Source organism: Pipistrellus hanaki, assembly GCF_964339955.1.
Source record: "Pipistrellus hanaki genome assembly, chromosome: 6".
NCBI lineage: Eukaryota > Metazoa > Chordata > Mammalia > Chiroptera > Vespertilionidae > Pipistrellus > Pipistrellus hanaki.
This window is the reverse complement of record NC_140508.1, coordinates 84,833,086-84,854,175: the sequence shown is the minus strand read 5'-3', so window position 1 is coordinate 84,854,175 and position 21,090 is coordinate 84,833,086. Positions and strand designations below refer to the sequence as shown.

The following is a 21,090-nucleotide window of genomic DNA, read 5'->3' as shown; positions in this document are numbered from 1 at the left end:
TTTTCAGACCATAGAACCCCGCCTTCAAGGCCAGCTGCAAGGCCACCTCCCCCCAGGAAGACCTCCCCTCCCCGCCCTCATGGTGTCCTTGTGAACGCTCATTCCCTCTCCCTCTGGTTTTACATCCAGCCCTCTATGGGCCTGCGCTCTCCGACTGGGGCTAGAGTGACCAGAGAAGAGACCTGAATCAGCTAAAGCATCTGGATCTCCAGGATGGCTGTGGCCGGAAGGGCCCTTGGAGAGTAGGAGGTGTGACCCCACTCTGCACAGATGGGGTGCCAGGCACCCAGGCAGGGTGAAGGACTGTCCACTGTGGGGCCCAAATTTCATCGGAGGGAGGCACAGGGCTGGGACTGGCTCCTCCTGCAGCCTGTGGCTGGCATGGTTGGCCTGCCTTTCTTAAGAATGGTAAGCAGCCGAAACCGGTGTGGCTCAGTGGATGGAGCGTCGGCCTGAAGACTGAAAGGTCTCAGGTTCGAGTCTGGTCAAGGGCATGTACCTTGGTTGTGGGTACATCCCCAGCCAGTGTGTATGTGTGTGGGGGGGGTGTAGGAGGCAGCTGATCGATGTTTCTCTCTCATCGATGTTTCTAACTCTCTATCCCTCTCTCTTCCTCTCTGTGAAAAATCAATAAAATATAAATTTAAAAGAAAAGAATGGTTAGCATCCAGGCACCCCTGGCCCCCTGCTAAGACCCCCTTCTGCACCGGCTCAGGGACCCTTCACCGGTGGAACCCATCTGGGGAAGCCACTCGAGCCTGGGAGTCGAGGAAAAGGAGCGGAAATCTTATGCCTGAGCTCTGGTACCTCTTTGTTCTTCAGGATGAACTTTTTCTGCAGCACCTTCACCGCATAGAACCTCCCGTCGGACTTGCGCTTGGCCAGGAGGACCTGAGCGGAAGCAGCAACGCCAGGTCTCGCTGGGGACCACGCCTCTGGCGGCCCCAGCCCCAGCCCTGCATCCTTGGATCTGCAGGCTGTGAGCGCCCTCTCTGCACACGCAGGCGACAGGCACGGGGTGAGGAGGCTGGAGAAGGGGAGGCCTGGGCTTCCCACCTTCACCACGTTACCCACCTTCCCATAGTTGCCTTTGCCAATGACTCTGAGGAAGTCGAAGTCGGTGGGACGGGCGCTGGGGGAGAGGGAGAACTCGGGTCAGCATTTGCAAGATTGTGAAGCTCCATCCTGAGGTCAGGTCAGGCTTCCTTCTCACTCTGAAGGTGGGGAATGCAGGGAGCTCTCCTGCAGCCCAGCCCCCTCACCACTGAAGAACAACATGTCCTCCCAGCCCAGAGGGGCCTGTAAGACTGGCCCTGACCTGGGGACCTCACCATCAGGCAAACAGCAGGTAAGGTGGGGAGAAACCCGACACAGCTGCACAGAGGTGAGGCAGCCGGCTCAGAGCCTGAGAAGGGCTGAAGGGCAGGGAGCTGTTCACAGGGCAGACTTCGGGACACCTTCCAGACCCAGGGCTCAGCATGGGCAGAGGCTGGGGCACTCGTGGGAGGTAAAGCTGGGGTGGGTGTGGGGGGGTCCTGGGCCCAGGTCACAGAGGGGCTTGAAGGTAGACCAGAGAACTTGGATTTTACTCCCAGGCCTGAGAGAAACCAGGGAGGAGAGTTGCCTTGGAGACCAGAACTCACTTTGGGTTGGCTGAAGGCCCCAGGTTGATGTTCCCATTGGCCCGTGAAGGCTGAAAACATTCACAGAAAGAAGAGATTAATGTCAACGGGCTCCTACTCCGTGGCTCCCTTTTCTCTGGGCGCCGGGCCCTGATCCATCTGCTAGCTTACCTGCTTCCTTCCTTCCTTCTTTCTACCCTCCTCCCCACCCCTCTCCCCCCTCCACCATCCCACCTGCTTCTCACAACCCCCGTGGAGACTGCTGTCATGCCAGGGTGAGGAAACGGGCCCAGAGAGCGCTGACCAAGGACTTACAGGCTGTTCCTCGGGGCCCATCCCATGACTGTCCCACCCCACTTACTTTTTGAAGCCTTTGCCCAAGTCTCTTCTCGCTTCTGTGAGCTCAGAGTGACCCCTGTCGACCCGCCAGTCCTGCCTGGGATGACCCACCTTCCTGGCGGGTGCTGGCATAGATTTCCTGAGCCGTGTAAGGAAGTGAGCCCCCTGCTGGTGGGCAGCGGCATCAAGACCCACTCACCTGTGGACTGGAAGTCCCCGCCGGGCTGGCACTAGAGTCCATTCTGTAACAGTGACAGGCTGGGCGCTGGGGGCACAAGGAGGAGCTGGCTTGAGAGAGCCAGTTGGGGAGTCAGCTTCACCTAGAGCTTCAAGCACCGCTGCCTCACCATCCCTCCCTCCCCAACCCCGTCCACGTGCCAGCCATAGCCTGAGCTCCTCCTACCCCCGAGGCCAGCAGCCCCTGCCTGGGAGGGGAGAGGGTACCCACCGGACCCAGCCCCTCCAGTCAGACATCTCGGGAGGGAAGGAAGGAGCATGGTCAGGGCGGCTCCTCCCAGGCTGAGCCTTTTTCAAGGACAGCCAAGGGAGCAAGGTCCCTGTGCGCCAGGGCGGCTCCAGAAGTCCAGGGTGGCTAGGCCTGCAAGGACTCTGGCAGAGCATAAAAGTGTGCACCCTCTCCCCCATCTCACAGGCGGGAAGGAGGGCTAGATAACACAGCTTGTGCGGGGCAGGCTGGGTCCCCAGGCTCTCAGACAAGCATGCTGTAACCCCGAATTCCTGTAGAGAGTCCCCCCACGGGCTCTGTGCTGTCTCCCGCCACAAGGACTTCGGCCTGATGCCCCTGCAAGGGCGCCGCCCTGGGGGCCTGGGATGGCGCCGTGGAGAGACTCAGACTGGCCGGGGTCTAGTGGAGATTAAACAGACCAGCTGGCGTAGGCCCGGGGAGAGGTGGGAGCACCGTGTCCTCCCTGCCCTGCCCTGCAGGCCGGAGGAGGCGAGCATAGCTAGGCCCTGACTCAGGATGCCCAGGGCCCCACAGCCCCACCCCTGCTTGGGAGGTCAAGGCCAAGAGCTGCTATCTCATCTGACACCCCAGCTGCTTGCGGGAACGGCTGGGTACTGTGCATCCAAGACCACAGCCTTGGTTCTCTGTGGGGCCCGGCTGCAGCCTGGCCTCTCTGGGCGGACACTGCCCATCCTTACAAGGGGGCCCCCTCCCGTGGCCTTCTGGGGAGCTGAGAAAGTGGCCACAGGGGAAGGGAGGGAGTCCCCCAGCTCTGTGGAGCCCTGAGAAAGCGAGCTGCAGAGCGACCCATAGGGAGCGCAGCCTGTGGCCCAGGCCCCTGCTCCTGCGATGCTGCCGCCCCCTCGCCTGCGCTGACTCTGCCGGCCCCTCTGCCGGGCCCCGGCCTCCCCGGCCCCACATACCTGCACCGGCCCGAGGAGCGGCCTTTGAGAGAACCCGCAATCGGAGCCGGAGGACGGGCAACGGACAGGACAGCCTCTCTCTGTTCTCCCAACAAGGGCTGAAGTGTCTGTGCCTGGCGCCGGCCTGGCCCCAGTGCGGAACTCCCGGCAGCATCGGCACCGAGGGGGCCGTTGATGTCATGCAGGACCCAGCAGAGCTGAGGACGGGATGGGAAACCTCGGTTCCCTCGGGACCGCGGCTCCCCCGGGGTGGCCAGCAGCTGCAGGGGAGCCCGGGAGACTCCGGGCTTGTCAGGACATGTGGGTGTGGGTCAGCGTGTGTGTGTGTGTGTGTGTGTGTGTGTGTGTGTGTGTGTGCGCGCGCGCGCGCGCAGGTGTTTCGTGTAAAGATGTGCTTCAGCCTGTGTGTCCGTCTGGTGTGTCTGCGTGTCCCTGTATGGCAAAGTATTGTGTCAGTGTGTGAGTCCGTGTAGATGGCTGCCTGTGCTCTGTAGTGAGTGTGTGGCATGGGGACCTTGTTTGTATGATTTTTTTTTTTCTGTGTGTCTGTGCCACTCTGTATGTTCTCAGTGTGCATATGTGTGCACCTCAGAGAGCCTCTGTGCAGTGTGTCAGTGTGTATCTATCTATGTGTTAATGTGCTGGTGTGTATGCATTGGGTGCCTACATGTGTGAGTCCGCAGATGAGTATAGGTGTCTATGGATACATGTGCAGGACAGTGTGACCACATGTGTGTATGTAGATTATTGTGTGTCTGCATTTGCATTGGTGCAGTTGGTAAATCTCGTGTGTGTGTGTGTGTGTGTGTGTGTGTGTGTGTGTGTAGGTGCCTGTCTGTAAGACATACTCCCGCGGTATACCCAGGCCTGATGTAAACCATCTGGGACTGAAGATGAGGTCCCAGGACCTCCACCATGGCAGCTGAGAGCCCTTCGCCCCCCAAGCCCCCAAGAACCTGAGAGGAGCCTGGAGCCCAGGCGTCTGGCTCACCCAGCGGGCCTTGGTCTTTGAATGCCAAGTGCTTGGCCACTGGGGCCCTTCCCTGCTGGCCCCTCCAGGACTCTGGCCTGAATGGCCCACTGCTCTGCGACTATGTGAGAGGCAGGAAACACAGTCCCAGCCAGCACGTGGCTCATGGAGTTCTTGTTCCCTGGCGTGATAATTAGGTACTCATGGGTCTCTCCTCTCCCCCGGAGCTCAGGAGGGATGTTCTAGGGAACGCAGTTGACATGGACTGACACAGACCCTGTTCTGGAACTTTCTGTGTGGCTGCCACATGCCCACACTCAGACCTCTGCAACTCACCACAGTGGAGGGATTTATGGGGCTGGAGCCACGGGGGTTGGTCAGGGAGGGACCTGAGCCTGGTGGGTTCTCTGCGGGCTCTGAGAGCTGGCCACGGAGGTGTCAGCCAAGGAGACCCGCCTGAACAACGTCAGACAGAGCCTACATCTTCCAGCAAAATAGAAATGTTGAACCAACACACAGATGGGCAGGGTGTCATGTTGACAAAACACAGCAGAACAAGGACATTTCTTTTCAATAACAAGCAGCACTGCTTGGAACAGGGAAGAGATGGCAGTGATGATAATAACCTAACTGCTCCACCACCAGGCCTTTGGAATATCGCCAGCTGTGAGAGCTCCCTCTGACCTCACATCCCCACCCGGGTGCTGTCCATTGCGCTGTTCCCTTTTCAGTTCAACCCCTTTTCAAAAAAAATATTTTTTTATTGATTTTTTTACAGAGAGGAAGGGAGAGAGATAGAGAGCTAGAAACATCGATGAGAGAGAAACATCCATCAGCTGCCTCCTGCACACTCCCCACTGGGGATGTGCCCGCAACCAAAGTACATGCCCTTGACCAGAATTGAACCTGGGACCTTTCAGTCCGCAGACCGACTCTCCACCCACTGAGCCAAACCGGTCGGTCTGGGCTTCAGTTCAGCTCCTTAAAAGAATTGTCTGGACTCAGTCTCCATGCCTTTTTCTGTTCTCTCTTGAGCCCATTACAAAGAGGCTTCCACCCCAATACGGCGCTGAAACAGTGGCTTCCGTGTGCCGGGGCCGGGCACGGACCCTCCACCCTCCTCTCGCCCAGCTTCTCAGGAGGACCTGACACACCCACCGCTCCCGCTTGGCTTCAGGGCTGCTGGGCTCCCACCCGCCTCACTGCCTGCTCTTCCTCCATCTCTCCAGCCGAATTCGCCTCCTCTTTTCACCTTAAACACTGGCCTGGCCCAGGGCTCAGCCCTTGGACTCTGTCCACACTTGTTCCGAGTTGAGTTTAAGCACTTTCACAGCTTTGGGCACCAAGTGGACTTGATAATTCCCAAATGTACCTCCTCGGTCCCGCTTCTCTCCTGAATTCTGGACTGAAATAGCTAAATGCTCCTCAACCCTTCACACACACACACACACACACACACACACACACACACACACGCTGACCCACACCCACACGGGTGAGGTGTCCAGAGGCACCCCAGACTCAACGCGTCTGAAACAAGTCCTGACGCACTTTCCTTCCACTCTTCCCTGGCACTGCCACCGACTCACAAGTTCAAGCCGGAAACCTGGAATTCGTTACTCCCACCCCACCACCCCCATTCCTCCAAGAAACCCCCGAGGCTCGAGCCTCCGAGGGAACCACAAACCCAGGGCTGCAACTGCTGCGGGGATCACGGCAATAACTGCCCTGCCGACTCTCTATTTCTTTTCTTTTCTTTTTTAAGTTTTTTAATTTTTTTAAATACATATTTTATTGATTTTTTACAGAGAGGAAGGGAGAGGGATAGAGTGTTAGAAACATCCATGAGAGAGAGACATCCATCAGCTGCCTCTTGCACGCCCCCTACTGGGGATGTGCCTACAACCAAGGTACATGCCCTTGACCGGAATCGAACCTGGGACCTTTCAGACGCTCTATCTACTGAGCCAACCGGTTTCAGCTATTTTTATTTTTTATTTTTGGTTGTTAATCCTCAGCAGGGGATGTTTTTCCATTGATTTTTAGAGAAGGTGGAGGAGAGAGGGAAAGACAGAGAGAAGCATCGATGTGAGAGAAACACATCCATTAGTTGCCTCCCTGACCAGGGGTCGGGCCGGGGAGGAGCCTTGAACGGAATCGAACCCGGGACCCTTCGATCTGCCGGCCGACGCTCTATCCACTGGCCAAACCAGCTAGGGCTGCTTCTCTATTTCTATCTTTACCCAGTACATCCTCCCACCAAAAGCCAGAGTGACTCTTTAAAAATGTAAATCAGATCATATGACTTGTTTGCTCAAAACTCCAGTGACTTCCCATCGCTTGGAGGATCAAAATCCAAAGTCTTCACGCTGGTTGTGAGATTCCCGCGCCCAGGCTTCTGCCTCCCCGCTCCCCCGTTTCCATGCTCTCCTCTCACGCCACGCCAGCTCTCCGGCTTTCTGGCTGCTCCTCAGACACACAGCGTGTCCTCTGGCCTCCTGCCCCTCGCACTCCCTCCGCCTGGAACGCTCTTCTGCAGAGCAGCCTCCCGCTGACCCACCGAGGCCTCTGCTCACAGGTGCCCGCTCAGGCCTCTTCTGATTCCTGGTGACCGCCTGTCCTGGTTTGTCTGGGACTTCCAGGTTTCCCAGGGTGTGGGGTTTCAGAGATAAAACCGGTAAGGTCCTGCCGGGACCGGTTTGGCTCAGTGGATAGAGCGTCGGCCTGCGGACTGAAAGGTCCCGGGTTCGATTCCGGGCAAGGGCATGTACCTTGGTTGCGGGCGCATCCCCAGTAGAGGGTGTGCAAGAGGCAGCTGATAAATGATTCTCTCTCATCGATGTTTCTAACTCTCTATCCCTCTCTCTTCCTCTCTGTGAAAAATCAATAAAAAATATATTTAAAAAAACAAACAAACAAACAAAAACCGGTAGGGTCCTGGGCAAACCAGGATTGCTGGTCGCTCTACAAAGCCAGTCCCACTGCTGCCTCTCCCCTTTCCCGCACTGTGTTTTACTTCGGGACACTCATCACTCTGACACCTTCACACGCAGCGCTGTTTGTTTTCTGCCTCTAATGAGAACATTGGCCCCAGGAGGGCAGACTCCCTTGTCCACTGTGGACTGCAGCACCCAGAACGGGGCCTGGAAGGCCGTCAGTGCTCCCTACGTATTTGACTAATGAATCGATAAGATAAGTGACAGGACATATATGAAATGGAATATTACCCAACAGCAAACAAAACTGACACACAAGCCTGTGTAAATGGACGCAGAAACATATAGGTGCTGCAGTGTCAAGCGAAACAAGCAAACCAGATTTCAAAATGGTAGGTGCTCCCAACAAGAAAGACAGGCGGGCACATGGACATCGGTGTGAGCCACAGAGAAAAGTCTGAGGGCCATGACCCAAGGTGCCAGTGGGCTAGCTTATTTTTTATCCTGGTACCACTGTGCAAAACCTCCAAGTCCTGTGGGAGGTTCGACATGCCCATGGCACACCCTCTCCCTCCCCCACCACCTGGACTGTGAACCCCAGCGGAGCAGCTCTCTGCCCCTAAGGCTTCGTGCTCCCTTCTCTGCAGCTTGACTTGACATCGTTCCCACAAGGCCATGGGTTAGGAACTATCGCTGTCCCTGTTGGAAGGAGGAGGACGCGGAGGCTGGGGAAGGTGAAAGGACTTGATCAGGCCACATAGCTAGTAAGTGATGTCACTGAACCCAGGTCTGATTCCAGGGCTTGGAGTTTTAGGAAGAAGTTAGGGATTTAGAAAAGGAAGGCATGAAGTTAGTGGGAAGGCAGTGAGAATGTAAATTGGTTAGTTCGGGAGGAAGACAATTAGGTAGCTGAGAGGTAGAGAGTGGAGAGGGAAGGAGGCAAAGGAGGGAGGGATGGGGGAAAGAAGTTAAGAAAATTAGGAAGGAAGGAAGCAAGGGAGGGAGGGAGAGGAGAGTTAGGAAGAAAAGGGAATTAGGAAGAAGGGTGTTAGGAGGGAAAGGAAGGAACCAGGTAGTTAGGGAGAAAGTTGGCTAGGTAACTAGTTAGTCGGTTTGGCAGACCAGCAGGCTGGCAGGCAGGTGTCCTGCCCACAGCTGAGCCTCTCACCTGAAAACTCTGGGTCCCAGCTCAGGTCCTGGGGAGCAGCCCCGAGCACAGCTCTGCCCTCCTGTCTCTCTGCATGGTCCCCCAATCCTGAATCGCCGGAACAACTTTCCCAGTCAGGAGTGACCTGTCATCCACTCTCTCACACTGCGAACCAGCACAAGTTCAACCTCCCAGCGAGGCCAGCTGAGAGCGGGCCACAGGGCCTCGGTTACTAATTAACCACTGGACCTGATTCACCATGCCGGCTGCACCCTCTGGCTCCTTGAGGGCCCTGCCCTGGGGACCCTCTGAACTTTTAAAAGCTACTGCACAACGTATGTGACCTTGGGCAAGCGATTCCAGCTCCCGGAGCCTCACGTGAATTGGTGATGATGGTGTGTAGCCTGCCTCACAGAGGGTCTCCCTTTCAACACTGTCCCACCTCTGGTGTCTGAAATCTCCCCTCCCCTCCCAGTTCAGCGCACATGCTGACTCTCCCACACCGCCTTCCCTGGCTCCATCAGCTGAATCACTTCCCTTTTAGAGCCTGGGGGACTGACCACCCAAAAGGCTTGTTGCACACAACTCTCCCCTCCGCCAGTCCCTGACAGGACCTCCAGCCTGTGTGGTCAGCCCTGCCGTGGACACCTCCGTGTGGTGGGGGTGGGGACAGCTCATGCCCACCTGAGCCAGCCTCAGGCCTGACACCTCTGGCACTCTCTTGTGTTGAGCCAAAGCCTGCTGCCCAGAGCCCTCCTGTGCTGGCGCTGTCCGGGCATCAATGGGGGAGAACCACAGCTGGCTGAGACCCAGGCCCCGCTCTGCCCTTCGGAGGCCTAAGTCCCAGGAAGCAGGGCTCAGCTCTCCCCAGCTCCCAGGGAGGGAAGGCTTTCCCTGCTTGATTGGAAGGTGCCCAGACTGGGGGTTCTAACCCAGGGCAAGGACAGGGCCTGGCCTGCTGGACAGGTAAGAAAAGCTCCACCCGGTGACCCCTCCTCAGCAGGCAACTCGGTCTGAGTGCCACTCCGCTTTCTCCAATTGCGTGTCATTAACATGTCAACAACTTCCCAGTCCTGGTAGTGCTTTAAAAGCTGGCAGCTCTAACAGTGCCCAGAGGAGCCCTGCGTGCCCCGGTCCCCGCCTCCACCAGCACACCCATCGGCATGTGACTGGCCTCCGCCCAAAGGGGCGGTGGCTGGCCCAAGTGCACCAAGCAAATCAGGGCAGAGCCCCAGCCTGCCCCTTCTGGAGCTGTCCTGTTCTGCTCCACCACCCCTCCTCCCTGCACTTCCAAAGCCAGGTTTTAAAACCCCACGGAATAGTATAGGGTACAAATGCTATCTCCCATAAGGTCTAATATCCAAAATTTATAGGGAACTCATACATCTCAACAAAAGGAAGGTAAACAATCCAATCAAAAAATGAGCAAAGGACCTAAATAGACACTTTTCAAAAGAAGACATACAGAAGGCCAAGAGACATGAAAACATGCTCCAAGTCACTAATCATCCGAGAGATGCAAATCAAAACAACAGTGTGGTACCATCTCATACCAGTCAGAAGGGCTACCATCAACAAATCAACAAATAATGAGTGCTGGTGAGGATTCGGAGAAAAAGGAACCCTCGTGCACTGATGGTGGGAATGCAGACTGGTGCAGCTACTGTGGAGAACAGTATGGAGTTTCCTCAAAAAATTAAAAATGGAACTCCCATTTGACCCAGTAATCCCACTTCCAGGAATATATCCCCAGAAATCAGAAACACCAATCAGATAGGATATATGCACCCTTATGTTCATAACAGCACAATTTACCATAGCTAAGGTTTGGAAACAGCCTAAGTGCCCATCAGCAGATGAGAGGATTAAAAAACTGGTACATCTACACAGTGGAATACTACGCTTCTGTAGTGCTTTGTCCCATTCCTCACTTTTTTTTAGCTGCTTATTTTGGCATTTACCTGCATGTATCTAAATAACATGATTATTCTGCTATTTCTCCACCTTTTAGTTTTAAAAATTATCAAGTGGCTTCTTCTTTCTGACTATGGAACAAATATTTAGATCTCTTCCATTCAAACTCAACTTCTGCCTTTCCTAAAGTTAATTAACAACTGCATCATTGGATGGTTTGAAATATTGACTACATATACGTATACATCTATATCTCTATATAAAACCCTAATATGCAAATAGACCAAACAACCCAACAACCAGGAGCTATGATGGGTGATCACACATCAGCCATGGCAGGATGGTGGAGCAGGTGAGTGGGGATGCCAGACCAAGGCAGAGCATCAGTAGCTGCCATGTGGCAAGCCTCTGGTGGTTACTGAAAATTTTTTGCTCCCACATGCTGCAGTCCTGTCCAGTGCTCGCACCTGTTGCTGGCACTGAAGCCATTGCTCACACCTGCTGCCGGTGCCTGGTGCCAGCCCAAGCACTCGGCACCATCAGCGGGTGTGAGCAGTGGCTGCTGGTCCCGATTGCCCCTCAGGGCTTCTCCATGTTCCCCTGCTCCTGAGGGGCGATCAGGGCCAGTAGCCGCCTCTTGCACACATCCTGGTGATGGCCCTTCTTGCCCCCACTGCTGGATTCAAAGTCGCTGCTCACACCCACTGCCTGCACTGGCCCCAATTGCTCCGCACCATCAGGGGTTGCGTGTGTGGCTGGTGCCATCAGCACTTGGGAGCAGTGGCAGTGGGAGCAGGGCTTCCAGCAGACAGGGGACCAGAGGCCATGGTGGGAGGGGCAGGGAAGGTGCACAGAGGATGGGCCGATACCCGCCCCTGTGCCCACAGCAGCCTCCCAGCCCACAGGTCCTTTCAAGGTATATGAATTCGTGCACTGGGCCCCTAGTAATTATATTGATATAAAAGCCTAAGCGACTGAATGACCAAATGACTGGTCACCATAATGTGCACTGACCACCAGAGGACAGATGCTGAACACAGGAGTTGCCCCCTGGTGGTCAGTGCACTCCCACAGCGGGAGTGCCACTCAGCTGATTTGACGGGCGCCAGACGCAGGGCTCACGGCAGCAGTGAGCCTACGGGAGGCGATGGCAGGTGCAGCAGAGCCAGGATGAGCAGGAGCAGCAGGCGGCATCAGACTGCCGGTTTTGGCCCAATCCCTGCAGGCTACACCGAGGAACCCCAACAGGTGCGAGCACTGGACAAACCCCACGGATTTGTGCACCAGGTCTCTAGTATACATATAGTTCTCTCTTAAGCTCTCTGGGACAGCTGAAAATATCCTCTTAATGCAGTAATATATAGGTTTCAGTTTTTCTGAGTTTTTTTTTCATCTTTTGGTTCTCACCTGGAGAGTTGCTCAGTTGTCACCTTAGCCCTTCCTTCCCATCACTCTGGAAATTCCCTTTGTCTTTGTCCTTGATGCATGTTCTGTTTCTTGGGGTCTATTTTCCTCTTTATTATTATTATTAATGTTGTTTATTTATATTTAAAAATATGTTTTTATTAATTTTAGAGAGAAAGGGAGAGGGAGAGAGAAACTTCAATTGGCTGCCTCCTGCATACCCCCTATTGGGGATCAAGCTCAAAACTCTGGGCATATGCTCTAACTGGGAATTGAACCCATGACCTTTCAGTGTAAGAGACAACACTCCAACCACCTGAACCACACTGGCCAGGGTTAGGAGTTCTTTATATATTCTGGATAGTAAACCCTTGTCATATATACAATTTGCAACTATTTCCTCTCATTCTGTAGGTTGTCTTTTGGCCTTCTTGATAATGTCCTTGATGCACAAAATTTTGATGAAGTTCAACTAATCTATTTTTTCTTTTGTTGCTTGTTTTTTTTGTATCACATCAAGAATGCATTGTCAATTTCAAGGTCATAAAGACTTACCTTTGTGTTTTCTTCTAAGTGTCTTACAGTTTTAGTTTTTATATTTAGGTAGTCAATCTATTTTGAGTTCATTTTGTATATGGTGTAAGGTAGGCATTGGACTTTTTTTTTCAACTTTCATTTTTTTTAATGTGGAGATCCAGTTGTCACAGCACCATTCCTTGAAGAAACTGTTTTTCCCCACTGAATAGATTACACTCTTATCTAAAATCAAGTAAACAATTGTCCATAGATATATAGGTTTATTTCTGGACTCTCAATCCTATTCAATTGGTCTTTATGTTTGTCCATATGCCAGTATCAGACTACTTTGATTGCTTTATCCTTGTAATAAGTTTTGAAATAAGGAAGATTGAGTCCTCCAACTTTGTTCTTTTTCATGGCTGTTTTGGTTTTGGGGAGTCCCAATTTGAGGATCAGCTTTTCTATTCCTGCAAAAAAAAAAAAAAAAATGCCATTGGCATTTTGATAAGGTTTGCATTGAATCTGTAGATCACTATGGGTAGTATTGACATCTTACCAATATTAAGTCTTCCTACCCATGAACATGGGTGTCTCTCCATTTAGTTAGGTCTTCTTTCATTTCTTCAACATTTTATAGGTTTCAATAAATGTCTTTCATCTCCTTGTTTAAATTTACTCCAGTGTATTTTATTTTTATAGATGCTATGATAAGTGGAATTGCTTTCTTAATTTCTTTTTTGGATTGTTTGTTGCAGGTATATAGAAATATAAGTGATTTTTTTGTGTGTGTTGATTTTACACCCTGCAACTGTACTTAATTTATTTACTAGTTCTAGCAGTTTTCTTTTGGATTCTTTATTTAGAAAATCACATCATCTATGAATAGAGATAGTTGTTACTTCTTCCTTTCAAATGTGGGCACCTCTTATTTATTTTTCTTATCTAATTGCTTTGGCTACAACTTCCAGTCCAATACTGAATAGCAGAGATGAAGGTGGGCTTCCTTGTCTTGCTCCTGATCTTGGGTAGAAACCTTTCAGTATTTTACCATTGAGTATAAAGTCAGCTGTGTTTTTTTTGTGTTTATTGTTTTATAACCTGTTCTTAGTTTTCTGAGTGTCTGTATTGTGAATTGGTGTTGATTTTGTCAAATGATTTTTCTGCATCAATTGAGATGAGCATGTGTTTTTCCCCTTTCATTCTAGTAATGTGGTGCATAACGTAGATTGATTTTCTTATGTTGAACTATCCTTGTATTCCTGGGATATTCCTTTTTTTTTTTTTTTTTTTTTTTTTCCTTACCCTCTCATTTTGATGGAGCACATCTTCCAATGACTTCCTGAGGAAAGGTGCAGAAGAGGTAAAAGTTTGTAACCTGGCTATATACAGGGTGTCCCAAAAAGTGTACACACACTTGAACAGCTGATAGCTCAATTCTGAAAATGAAATGTATTTCAATGAACACTGTCTTTATAATTATTCAAAGTGTGTGTATACATTGTGGGGGGGGGATCCTATATTCTGGGCAATATTCTCAACTTTATCTTTCACCACGTGTTTAATTATTTTATCTTTGCAATCACATTTTAAATATCCCAAAGTCCTTTCTTGTCTCTTAATGTTTCTTTTTCTTTTATAGCAGCCTTGGCTGGTTGATAATATATAAATTGATTTCAGAGAGAAAAGGAGAGGGAGAGAAAGAAAGAAACATTAATGATGAGAGGTAATCATTGAACGGTTGCCTCCTGCACACCCTCCACTAGGGATGGAGCCCACAACCTGGCTGGGGATTGAACTCGTGACCCCTTGGTTCATAGGTCGACGTTCAACCACTGAACCATGCTGGCTAGGTGCGGATTTCGTTTTTGACAAGTGGAAAAACAAACTCTTCTACTGTGATAGTTAAGAAAGGAAGAATGGGTGTAGATGGAAGGAAGGTGAGGTATTCCTTCTGATGACTTCTATTTTCTCTGTGACACAGATGGGGAAGACATCTCTTGAGATAACAGGGAAGGTAATGGGGCAGGAGGTAAAAGAGAAGTCAAAGCTAACTACCTCAGAAACCTGGCTGCTTCCTGAGCAGCCCTGAGGGTTCACACTAGAGCCAGAGACTATCAGTGAAGCATAGCAACCAATCTGCTCAGTCAGAAAAGTTCCTGGTCAAGGTGTGGAGAAGACAGGCTCTTGGACAGCTCCGTGGTTGATATTCTTCTAGCCAAGAGGTCCAGAAGAGCACAAGGCCAAAGGAATTGAGGATATTGACAAGAAAGGGGTTGATGTGATTGAGTGTGGCATTTCTGCTACGTTCTTATCTGCTCGCACAGTCTCTGGGAACCTTAACAAATCCTAACTGTTCAGCTTGACATTTTTTCCACCTGAAAGTTTCATGTTGTTGTTTTTTGTTTTTTTTTAAACTGAAGCCTTTATTGAATTTTCTACCCTTACCATTCACAAGCTGTCAAGGATCAGGCCTTTTTACATTGTTTTCCAAGGGTCCCCTTGTGTATATTTCTCCATGTAGACAGTATAACCCATTTATCTTTATTCTTTGTTTCTTATCTTTAAAAGGGAATAAAAACCAGATTAGTTAGGACCCCTACCAGCAGAGAGAATGCTTTATTCTCTGCAGTAATGACAAGGTATTATTGATATTCCCTTTAATTTCACCATGAAAACAGAACACATTCTGAGTGCATATCATTCAGTGGTTCAAGTTTATTTGTTTCAATAGATGGATGAAGCACACCACATTTTGTTTGTAACTTTTTCTCCCTCAAGAGTCACTTTATCTTAAGACAAAAGATTCTCTTAAAGAACACACACACGTGTGTGCACACATGCACACCAACTCAGGCACGCTCGCGTACACATACACTCACACACACACGCACACACACACTCACAGACAGCAAATACAAAAACCTAACTCCACCAAAGTGCATGTGAATGAAGTGCAAACAAGCTTCATTTTCAAACTCTGGGAGCATTCTTTCTGTTTCAGAAGCCAAACAGAAAGGTCCGCCCTGGCCTAGGCCAGAGCTGGGCGGGGCTGCCAGGCCAAAGTGTAAGCGGCACTTCTGCTGGAGAGCCGGGCGGAGGTCACATGGCTCTGGGCACCGGCGCCCACGCCCTCCCCTCACTGCCCTCCCAGGTCAAGGTGCGCTGATCTCATTTGGGGACAGGATGGGGGTGGAAGGGAGGAAGCAGGGTGGACAGGAGGCAGGTTTCTTTCTCCTTTTTTATGATTTGGTTTCTTTGCAAAGAGTTTGACATTGGTGCACAAAGCGCTGAGGCCTCCACGTTCGGAGGCCTGGGGCCCTTTTCCTAGAGGCCCTTGGTCCCTCCTGCCTTTCTGGTGGGCAGGTGTTAAGAGTGTGGTTAGTAAATCCACATGGCAAAGCCATGCCAGCCCCACTCAACTGTGCAGACTGGCTGCCTTCTCCTCACACCACAAAGCCAGCGAGCATCTCTGCCAAAGAACTGGGGAGTTTTGCCACCACTTAAGCAACCAAGATAGACTCTTGGCCAATGAGGACACCAATGCGACCTCTCAGGCCTGCCCAACCCTCAGGCCTGCCCGCCCGCTTTCCTCCCTGGGAGGTCATGCTCAGAGCTGCCTCTTGGGGCTGGGAGGAAAGGAGCGTGTAAGTCCCGAGGGAGCTCAGCTGGGGCGCTGAATGGCTGCCGAGCAAAGCCTCTGGTCCCTTGTGAGAGAGGGTCCCCTGCTGGGCAGGGACAGGAAAGCAACTGAACTTCGGGGTTCTCTCTTCTATGGGAGCCATAAAGCTTCAGATTCTACCAGGAATAGCCCTTGACATTTCCCCAACACTGAGCCTCACATCTCCCCGTCAAACACTTCTGAGTGCACTACACACACACACGCACACGCACACACGCACACACACACATGCGCACACGCACACACACACGCACACACACAGGCACACGCACGCTCGCATGCACACGCACACGCACACCTCCCGTGGCTGCCAGAGCAGTCTGGGGAAGGCCCAGCTCAGCCCCTGCTCCCCGCCTCCGTGTGGGGCCTGCTCCCAGGCTTCCGGTTTGGCAGTGGCTCAGTGGGGCTAGGCCCCCCACTTGTACAGAAAGAGCGAAGTCCCAGAGTCCAGCAGGAACCCCACCACCACCACCACCACCGCAACACGGATGGAGAGGGGAAGAAAGGCTTCACGGACTCAGAGAGCTCCAAGACAGAATTCACTTTTCCAACTCCCAACTTCAAGTCCTTCGTAAAACTCCAGAGCAGGGCATGTGAGGGACAGGTTGAGGTGATGTTACAGCGTGTGTGTGTGTGTGTGTGTGTGTGTGTGCTAGACAGAGTGCTACATGCCCATGCCAGGAGGCCTGGCACGCATGCTCCCCTGACTCCTTCCATGGGCAACACCTTGGCTGAGACCCATGGCTGCCAGCTTTGGGAGCCACTATGCCTGGTGGAGCTGCCCCTCTGACCGAGACTGTCTGGCGCACTCTTGGGCTGGCCATGGCTACCTAGGCATTCAGGCTGCCTCCTCCCATACCTGACACACTGAGAGGGCGTGGGGAACGCCCATGGAACCTTAACCCCTGCTGCAGAGGCAGATGCTCTGCCCACCTGCTCTGCTGGAAACAGGACTGGGCGTGGGACACTCACAATGCCAAGCGGTCCAGAGCTGGACACGTTTGAGAAGGCATCTGGGCTCAGAACCCCTCGCTTCTGGGTAAAATGGAGAAAGGCAGCCCAGACTCCCATTGGGCCCTAGGAAAACATGTGTCTGAGGCGCACCCACTCTAAGGGAGGAGCCAATGGGGTCTGGCTGTGCCAGGGTGGGGGCACTGACCAGAAAACTGGGCAGCAGAGTGGGGGCGGCAAAGACAGAGCGGGAGGTGCCTTCGGAGTGAGTATGTTTGTGGCAGGGTCGCTTGGTAGGAGGAAAGGAGACCAGGAAAGAAAAGCACAGAGAGGCCGAGAAAGGCCTCTGGCTCTCCCGGACTGTTCTTACTTGCAAACAAAAAGCAGCTTTGGTGATCAAACAAGTTGGCTGGAGATGTGGCTGCGACAGGCAGGGCACCCCCGACCCGCTCCGTCAGTAACGCCCCCCAGCAGTGTCACACCCTCGCTGCCGGGCCTGGTGGCAGACGAGTTCCAGGACTCAGGGCTAAGACTCCATCCCGCCCGGGCTCCTCTGCTCCCATGCCCCATGGAGGAAGCAGCCCCGGAGAGAAGGGCAACCAGCCCCGGTCAGACACGGAGCGCGGTGGGGGCCCAGGTGGGGAGGAGGAGCTCAGGTTAGGAAGGAAGCATCGGTGCCGAGGGGGGCCCGGCCGGGGCTGGAGGAGGGCCCAGCCCCGGGCCAGTCACTTTAAGGTGTCATCGGCGTTTTTGAACATGAGAATGGCGTTATAGATCTTCAAGGCTGGACCCAGCTTGACGCTCATGATCTTCACAATGTCCGCCTGTGTCAGGAGAAGGAAGGCCTCGCCATCAATCATCTGAGGGTTGGGAGAGGAAAGTGGACATCGGAGAAGGCGGAGAGGGTCGTGGGGAAGGAGTGAAGGGAGGTGGGCGTGTGCATGGCGAGGGAAGGGGAGAAGGAAAATTGGAGTAAAGGATATATGGGGGGAAGGGAAGGAGGAGGGAGAGGGAGAGAAGAAGGAAAGGGAGAGAGGACAAGGGAGGGAGAGAGGAAAAAAGGAAGACAGCAATGGGGACAGAGAAGGAAAGAGAGATATCCACTGGTGTTCCCATGTTCACACACACACACACACACACACACACACACTCTTTCTGCTGGACTTCAGTGTGTATTTGCATAATGTTTTCTGAGTCTTCACTGACAGTGGCTTCAAAAAACTGCTATTGCTGCCCTAGTCGGTTTGGTTCAGTGGTCAAAGCGCAGGCCTGCAGACCAAAGGGTCCTGGGTTCGATTCCAGTCAAGAGCATGGGCCTCGGTTGCAGGCTCCTCCCCAGCCCGGGCCCTGGTCAGGGCTCATGCAGGAGGCAACCAATCGATGTGTTTCCATCACATCGACATTTCTGCCTTTCCTTCTCTCTTCCACTCTCTCTAAAAGTCAATGGAAAAATATCCTCAGGTAGAGATTAAAACAGCAACAACAACAAAAACCTGCTGCTGCTGTCCCCAATGAGCCCACTGGTCAGTCTCAGAGCTGCTAATAGACATGGGGCATTCCGATGAATGCATCACAGTATTACCTCTGAGCTCTGAAAGAGAGAGATTGATTTAGATTTCATCTAAATCTCTCCAAGCCTTTGTTTCTAACTTCCAGTTTATAGGAAATACACGGGATGTTGAATGACACTGTAAGGAAGCAATGAGACAAACCCAGGGCACCGTCTGCCAGACTTTTTCCCGGGGTTCCTGTGCCTCCCTTGGAGGTTCCTGTGTCTCCCTTGGAGGTTCCTGTGCCTCCCTTGGAGGTTCCTGTGCCTCCCTTGGAGACTTCTCACTACTGTGACTGCTGAGGTTCACTCTAGGTACTTCAAAGCAAAGACTGGAGCTTGGTGACCAGTAGTTTGGGACTATCCAGGGGACAATGGGATGACTCAAAAACATACAAGATGTTGTATGTGTACTGATGTATACGGAGAGTTTTCAGCCATAATCTTGGAAATGGCCATATTTGACCTTGAAGGTAGAGGAATTCAACAGGAAAATGAATAAAATGAGCCAAATGCAATGATCCACCCTAAGCAATAGCCCCGGAGCTGTGGCTAGGACCAGGGAATTTCCGCGGTGGGGGTAACCTGGAAAGATCCTTAGAGAGCCACACGTGGAATGTTCAACAGAGGCCACGCTAAAGTCCAATTAGCTGATGAGAGACTTCTATGCTGTCACCACAGAGGCATGGCCCCCAGGAGACCAAGAAAGAGGGGCGCTCGGGGAGCAGGAAGCTGCCCGTTTATCCAGCTGCGCAGTCAGCAGAGGCTGTTGACCCCTCTCTGCCCTGCCCCCTCCTCTGAGCACCCATTTCACCTGGCACACACCTCCCCCGGAGTCCTAGCCGCAGGCTACCAGAAGCAGCCATTTACCATTCATCTGGACCGGTGTCCCTGCGTGGCCCGGCTGCGTCCGTTTGGCCAGAGAGAACCCACCCCCTGGGGAGACCGATGCCGTGGACCAGACCTTGGAGAAGGCGGTCCTCAGCCCCCACAAAGGTCTGCACTGAGATGGTACTGGGTACTGGGTCCACCAGCACACCTCCCTGCTTTGACCACTGCTGTGTTGTATCACAGAACACGCTGGACAGAGACACGCAGCAGATGTTCCTGGACAAATAAGCCTTCTCCAACACGGGAACGATGCGGAGCCCAGCATGAGCCAGAGGATAACATTCCCGGGTGGCTCAGCTGGCTGAACAGCTGTACTCAGAGAGCGTTCGTTTATGACCGGCTGTCACCTAATGGGAGAGCTCTAATGGACGCCACGTGGTTCTGCTCTGTTTTATCAGCATGTGTGGTGAAGACTTGGCTTAATGAACACAGAAGGCTTAGTTATCAAATGTACAAGTTGTAGCCCAGCTGGGGTGACTCAGTGATTGAGCATCAACCCATGCACCAGGAGGTTTCCGGTTCAATCCACAGTCAGGGGCGTACAGGAGGCAGCCCATTGATGTTGATGTTTCTCTCTCATTGATGTTTCTATCTTGCTCCCTCTCCTTCTCTCGCTCTGAAATCAATAAACACAAATTTAAAAAACGTGCAAGTTGTATGAGGCTGGGAAGGCTTATTAATATCAGAGATGATAGAGTTAGGATTTAAAACAGTGAGATCATGGAACCAACATGATAACATTTAATCGGGAGAAATGTAAAGTCCTTCGTTAGGTTAATTTTAAAAAGCCAGTGGTACAAGTAACCCACTGGAAACTCTGGTTTGATTATAATGGATAATTGATATAAAAGCAGTTGGGGACTTCCATGAACTAAAATCTGGTGTGATGTGGCTATACTAAAGCTAGTGCAATCTTAAAGTTTTTCTCACAAAAATATAGGGCTCAAATCAAGGGAGAGAAAATGTCAATTAACAGTGGGATATTCATAAAATGGAGCGCTGTGTGGCAATAAAAACGAACAAACTCAGGGTCTACACAAGGACATGAATGAGCCTCAGAAGCTTCACTCTGAGCGAAAAGAGACAGACAAAAAAGAGTACGCTGTATGATTCCATTCACATGGCGTTCAAGGGCAGGCAGAGCTAGTCTGTGGTGCTGGGTGTGAACAGCAGTTGCTGTGAGGCTGGGGCTGAAGAAAGGGCCGAGAGAGAACTCTCTGGTGTGACGGGAATGCTCCATGCCTTGACTGAAGTGTGGGGGTCAGAGTGCACACATCTCACTAGGCTGTGGGTGAGCACTTTGGCGGTGGGTGCCTTTCTCTCTGTGTACATCTGATCTCCATGCACACACATCTAGTGTCAGTTCATCTGCTGTAACAAATGCCCCGCTCTGTTGTGAACGAGGCTGTGCACATGGGCAGGAGGCATATGAGTAAACTCTGTACTGTCTTCTCAATTTTGTTGTGAATCTGAAACTGCTCTAAAGTAAGAAAGTCTTTTTAAAAACAGAAACCAGAGCCATCTGGAGGAGCAGCCCAGGTGCTGTGCTGTTCAGAGAGCGTCTGAAACCCAGGTGCCGCCCTGGACACGCGGATTACGGTAAGAAGGTCACAGCCCAGAAGGGAAGGACCAGAATGGGGAGGAGGGAGCCCACCAAACCAGGTTCAGAGGAAGAGCCCGGCTGGTGGGCTGGAGAGAGATTCTCCTGGGAAAGGGGCAGACTCCTCTCTCCTGGGCTCGCCTGGAGGAGGCACTGGGGGAGCAGAGACACTTTGGGGGA

At 52.2% G+C, this 21,090-nt stretch overlaps 2 protein-coding genes across 19 annotated transcripts in view; both read right to left on the bottom strand.

Moving 5' to 3' along the window:
* SGK2 (serum/glucocorticoid regulated kinase 2) overlaps window positions 1–21,090 on the bottom strand; it is a gene marked incomplete at its 3' end in the record, with an annotated part of 36,118 nt that overhangs the window by 13,645 nt on the left and 1,383 nt on the right. For 3 of the 16 annotated variants that reach the window (XR_014795305.1, XR_014795308.1, XM_084887569.1), the window contains exons 1-6: window positions 8,425–8,583; window positions 3,351–3,547; window positions 2,161–2,226; window positions 1,644–1,693; window positions 1,075–1,132; window positions 808–891 (exon numbers count right to left, since the gene is read on the bottom strand). Coding sequence is in view for 8 of the 16 variants with exons in the window: in XM_084887569.1 (XP_084743695.1) it covers window positions 808–891; window positions 1,075–1,132; window positions 1,644–1,693; window positions 2,161–2,202 (234 nt within the window). Of the gene's footprint in view, window positions 1–807; window positions 892–1,074; window positions 1,133–1,643; window positions 1,694–2,160; window positions 2,250–3,346; window positions 3,548–8,424; window positions 9,026–21,090 lie in introns of those variants that run through there. The other 13 variants (XM_084887568.1, XM_084887567.1, XM_084887564.1 and 10 more) reach the window with 10 other exon arrangements.
* L3MBTL1 (L3MBTL histone methyl-lysine binding protein 1) overlaps window positions 14,932–21,090 on the bottom strand; it is a 29,258-nt gene continuing 23,099 nt past the window's right edge. The window contains exons 21-22 of one of the 3 annotated variants that reach the window (XR_014795300.1): window positions 16,156–17,730; window positions 14,932–16,107 (exon numbers count right to left, since the gene is read on the bottom strand). Coding sequence is in view for 2 of the 3 variants with exons in the window: in XM_084887549.1 (XP_084743675.1) it covers window positions 17,596–17,730 (135 nt within the window). In the remaining variant the exon portion in view is untranslated. Of the gene's footprint in view, window positions 17,731–21,090 lie in introns of all 3 variants that reach the window. The other 2 variants (XM_084887549.1, XM_084887550.1) reach the window with 2 other exon arrangements.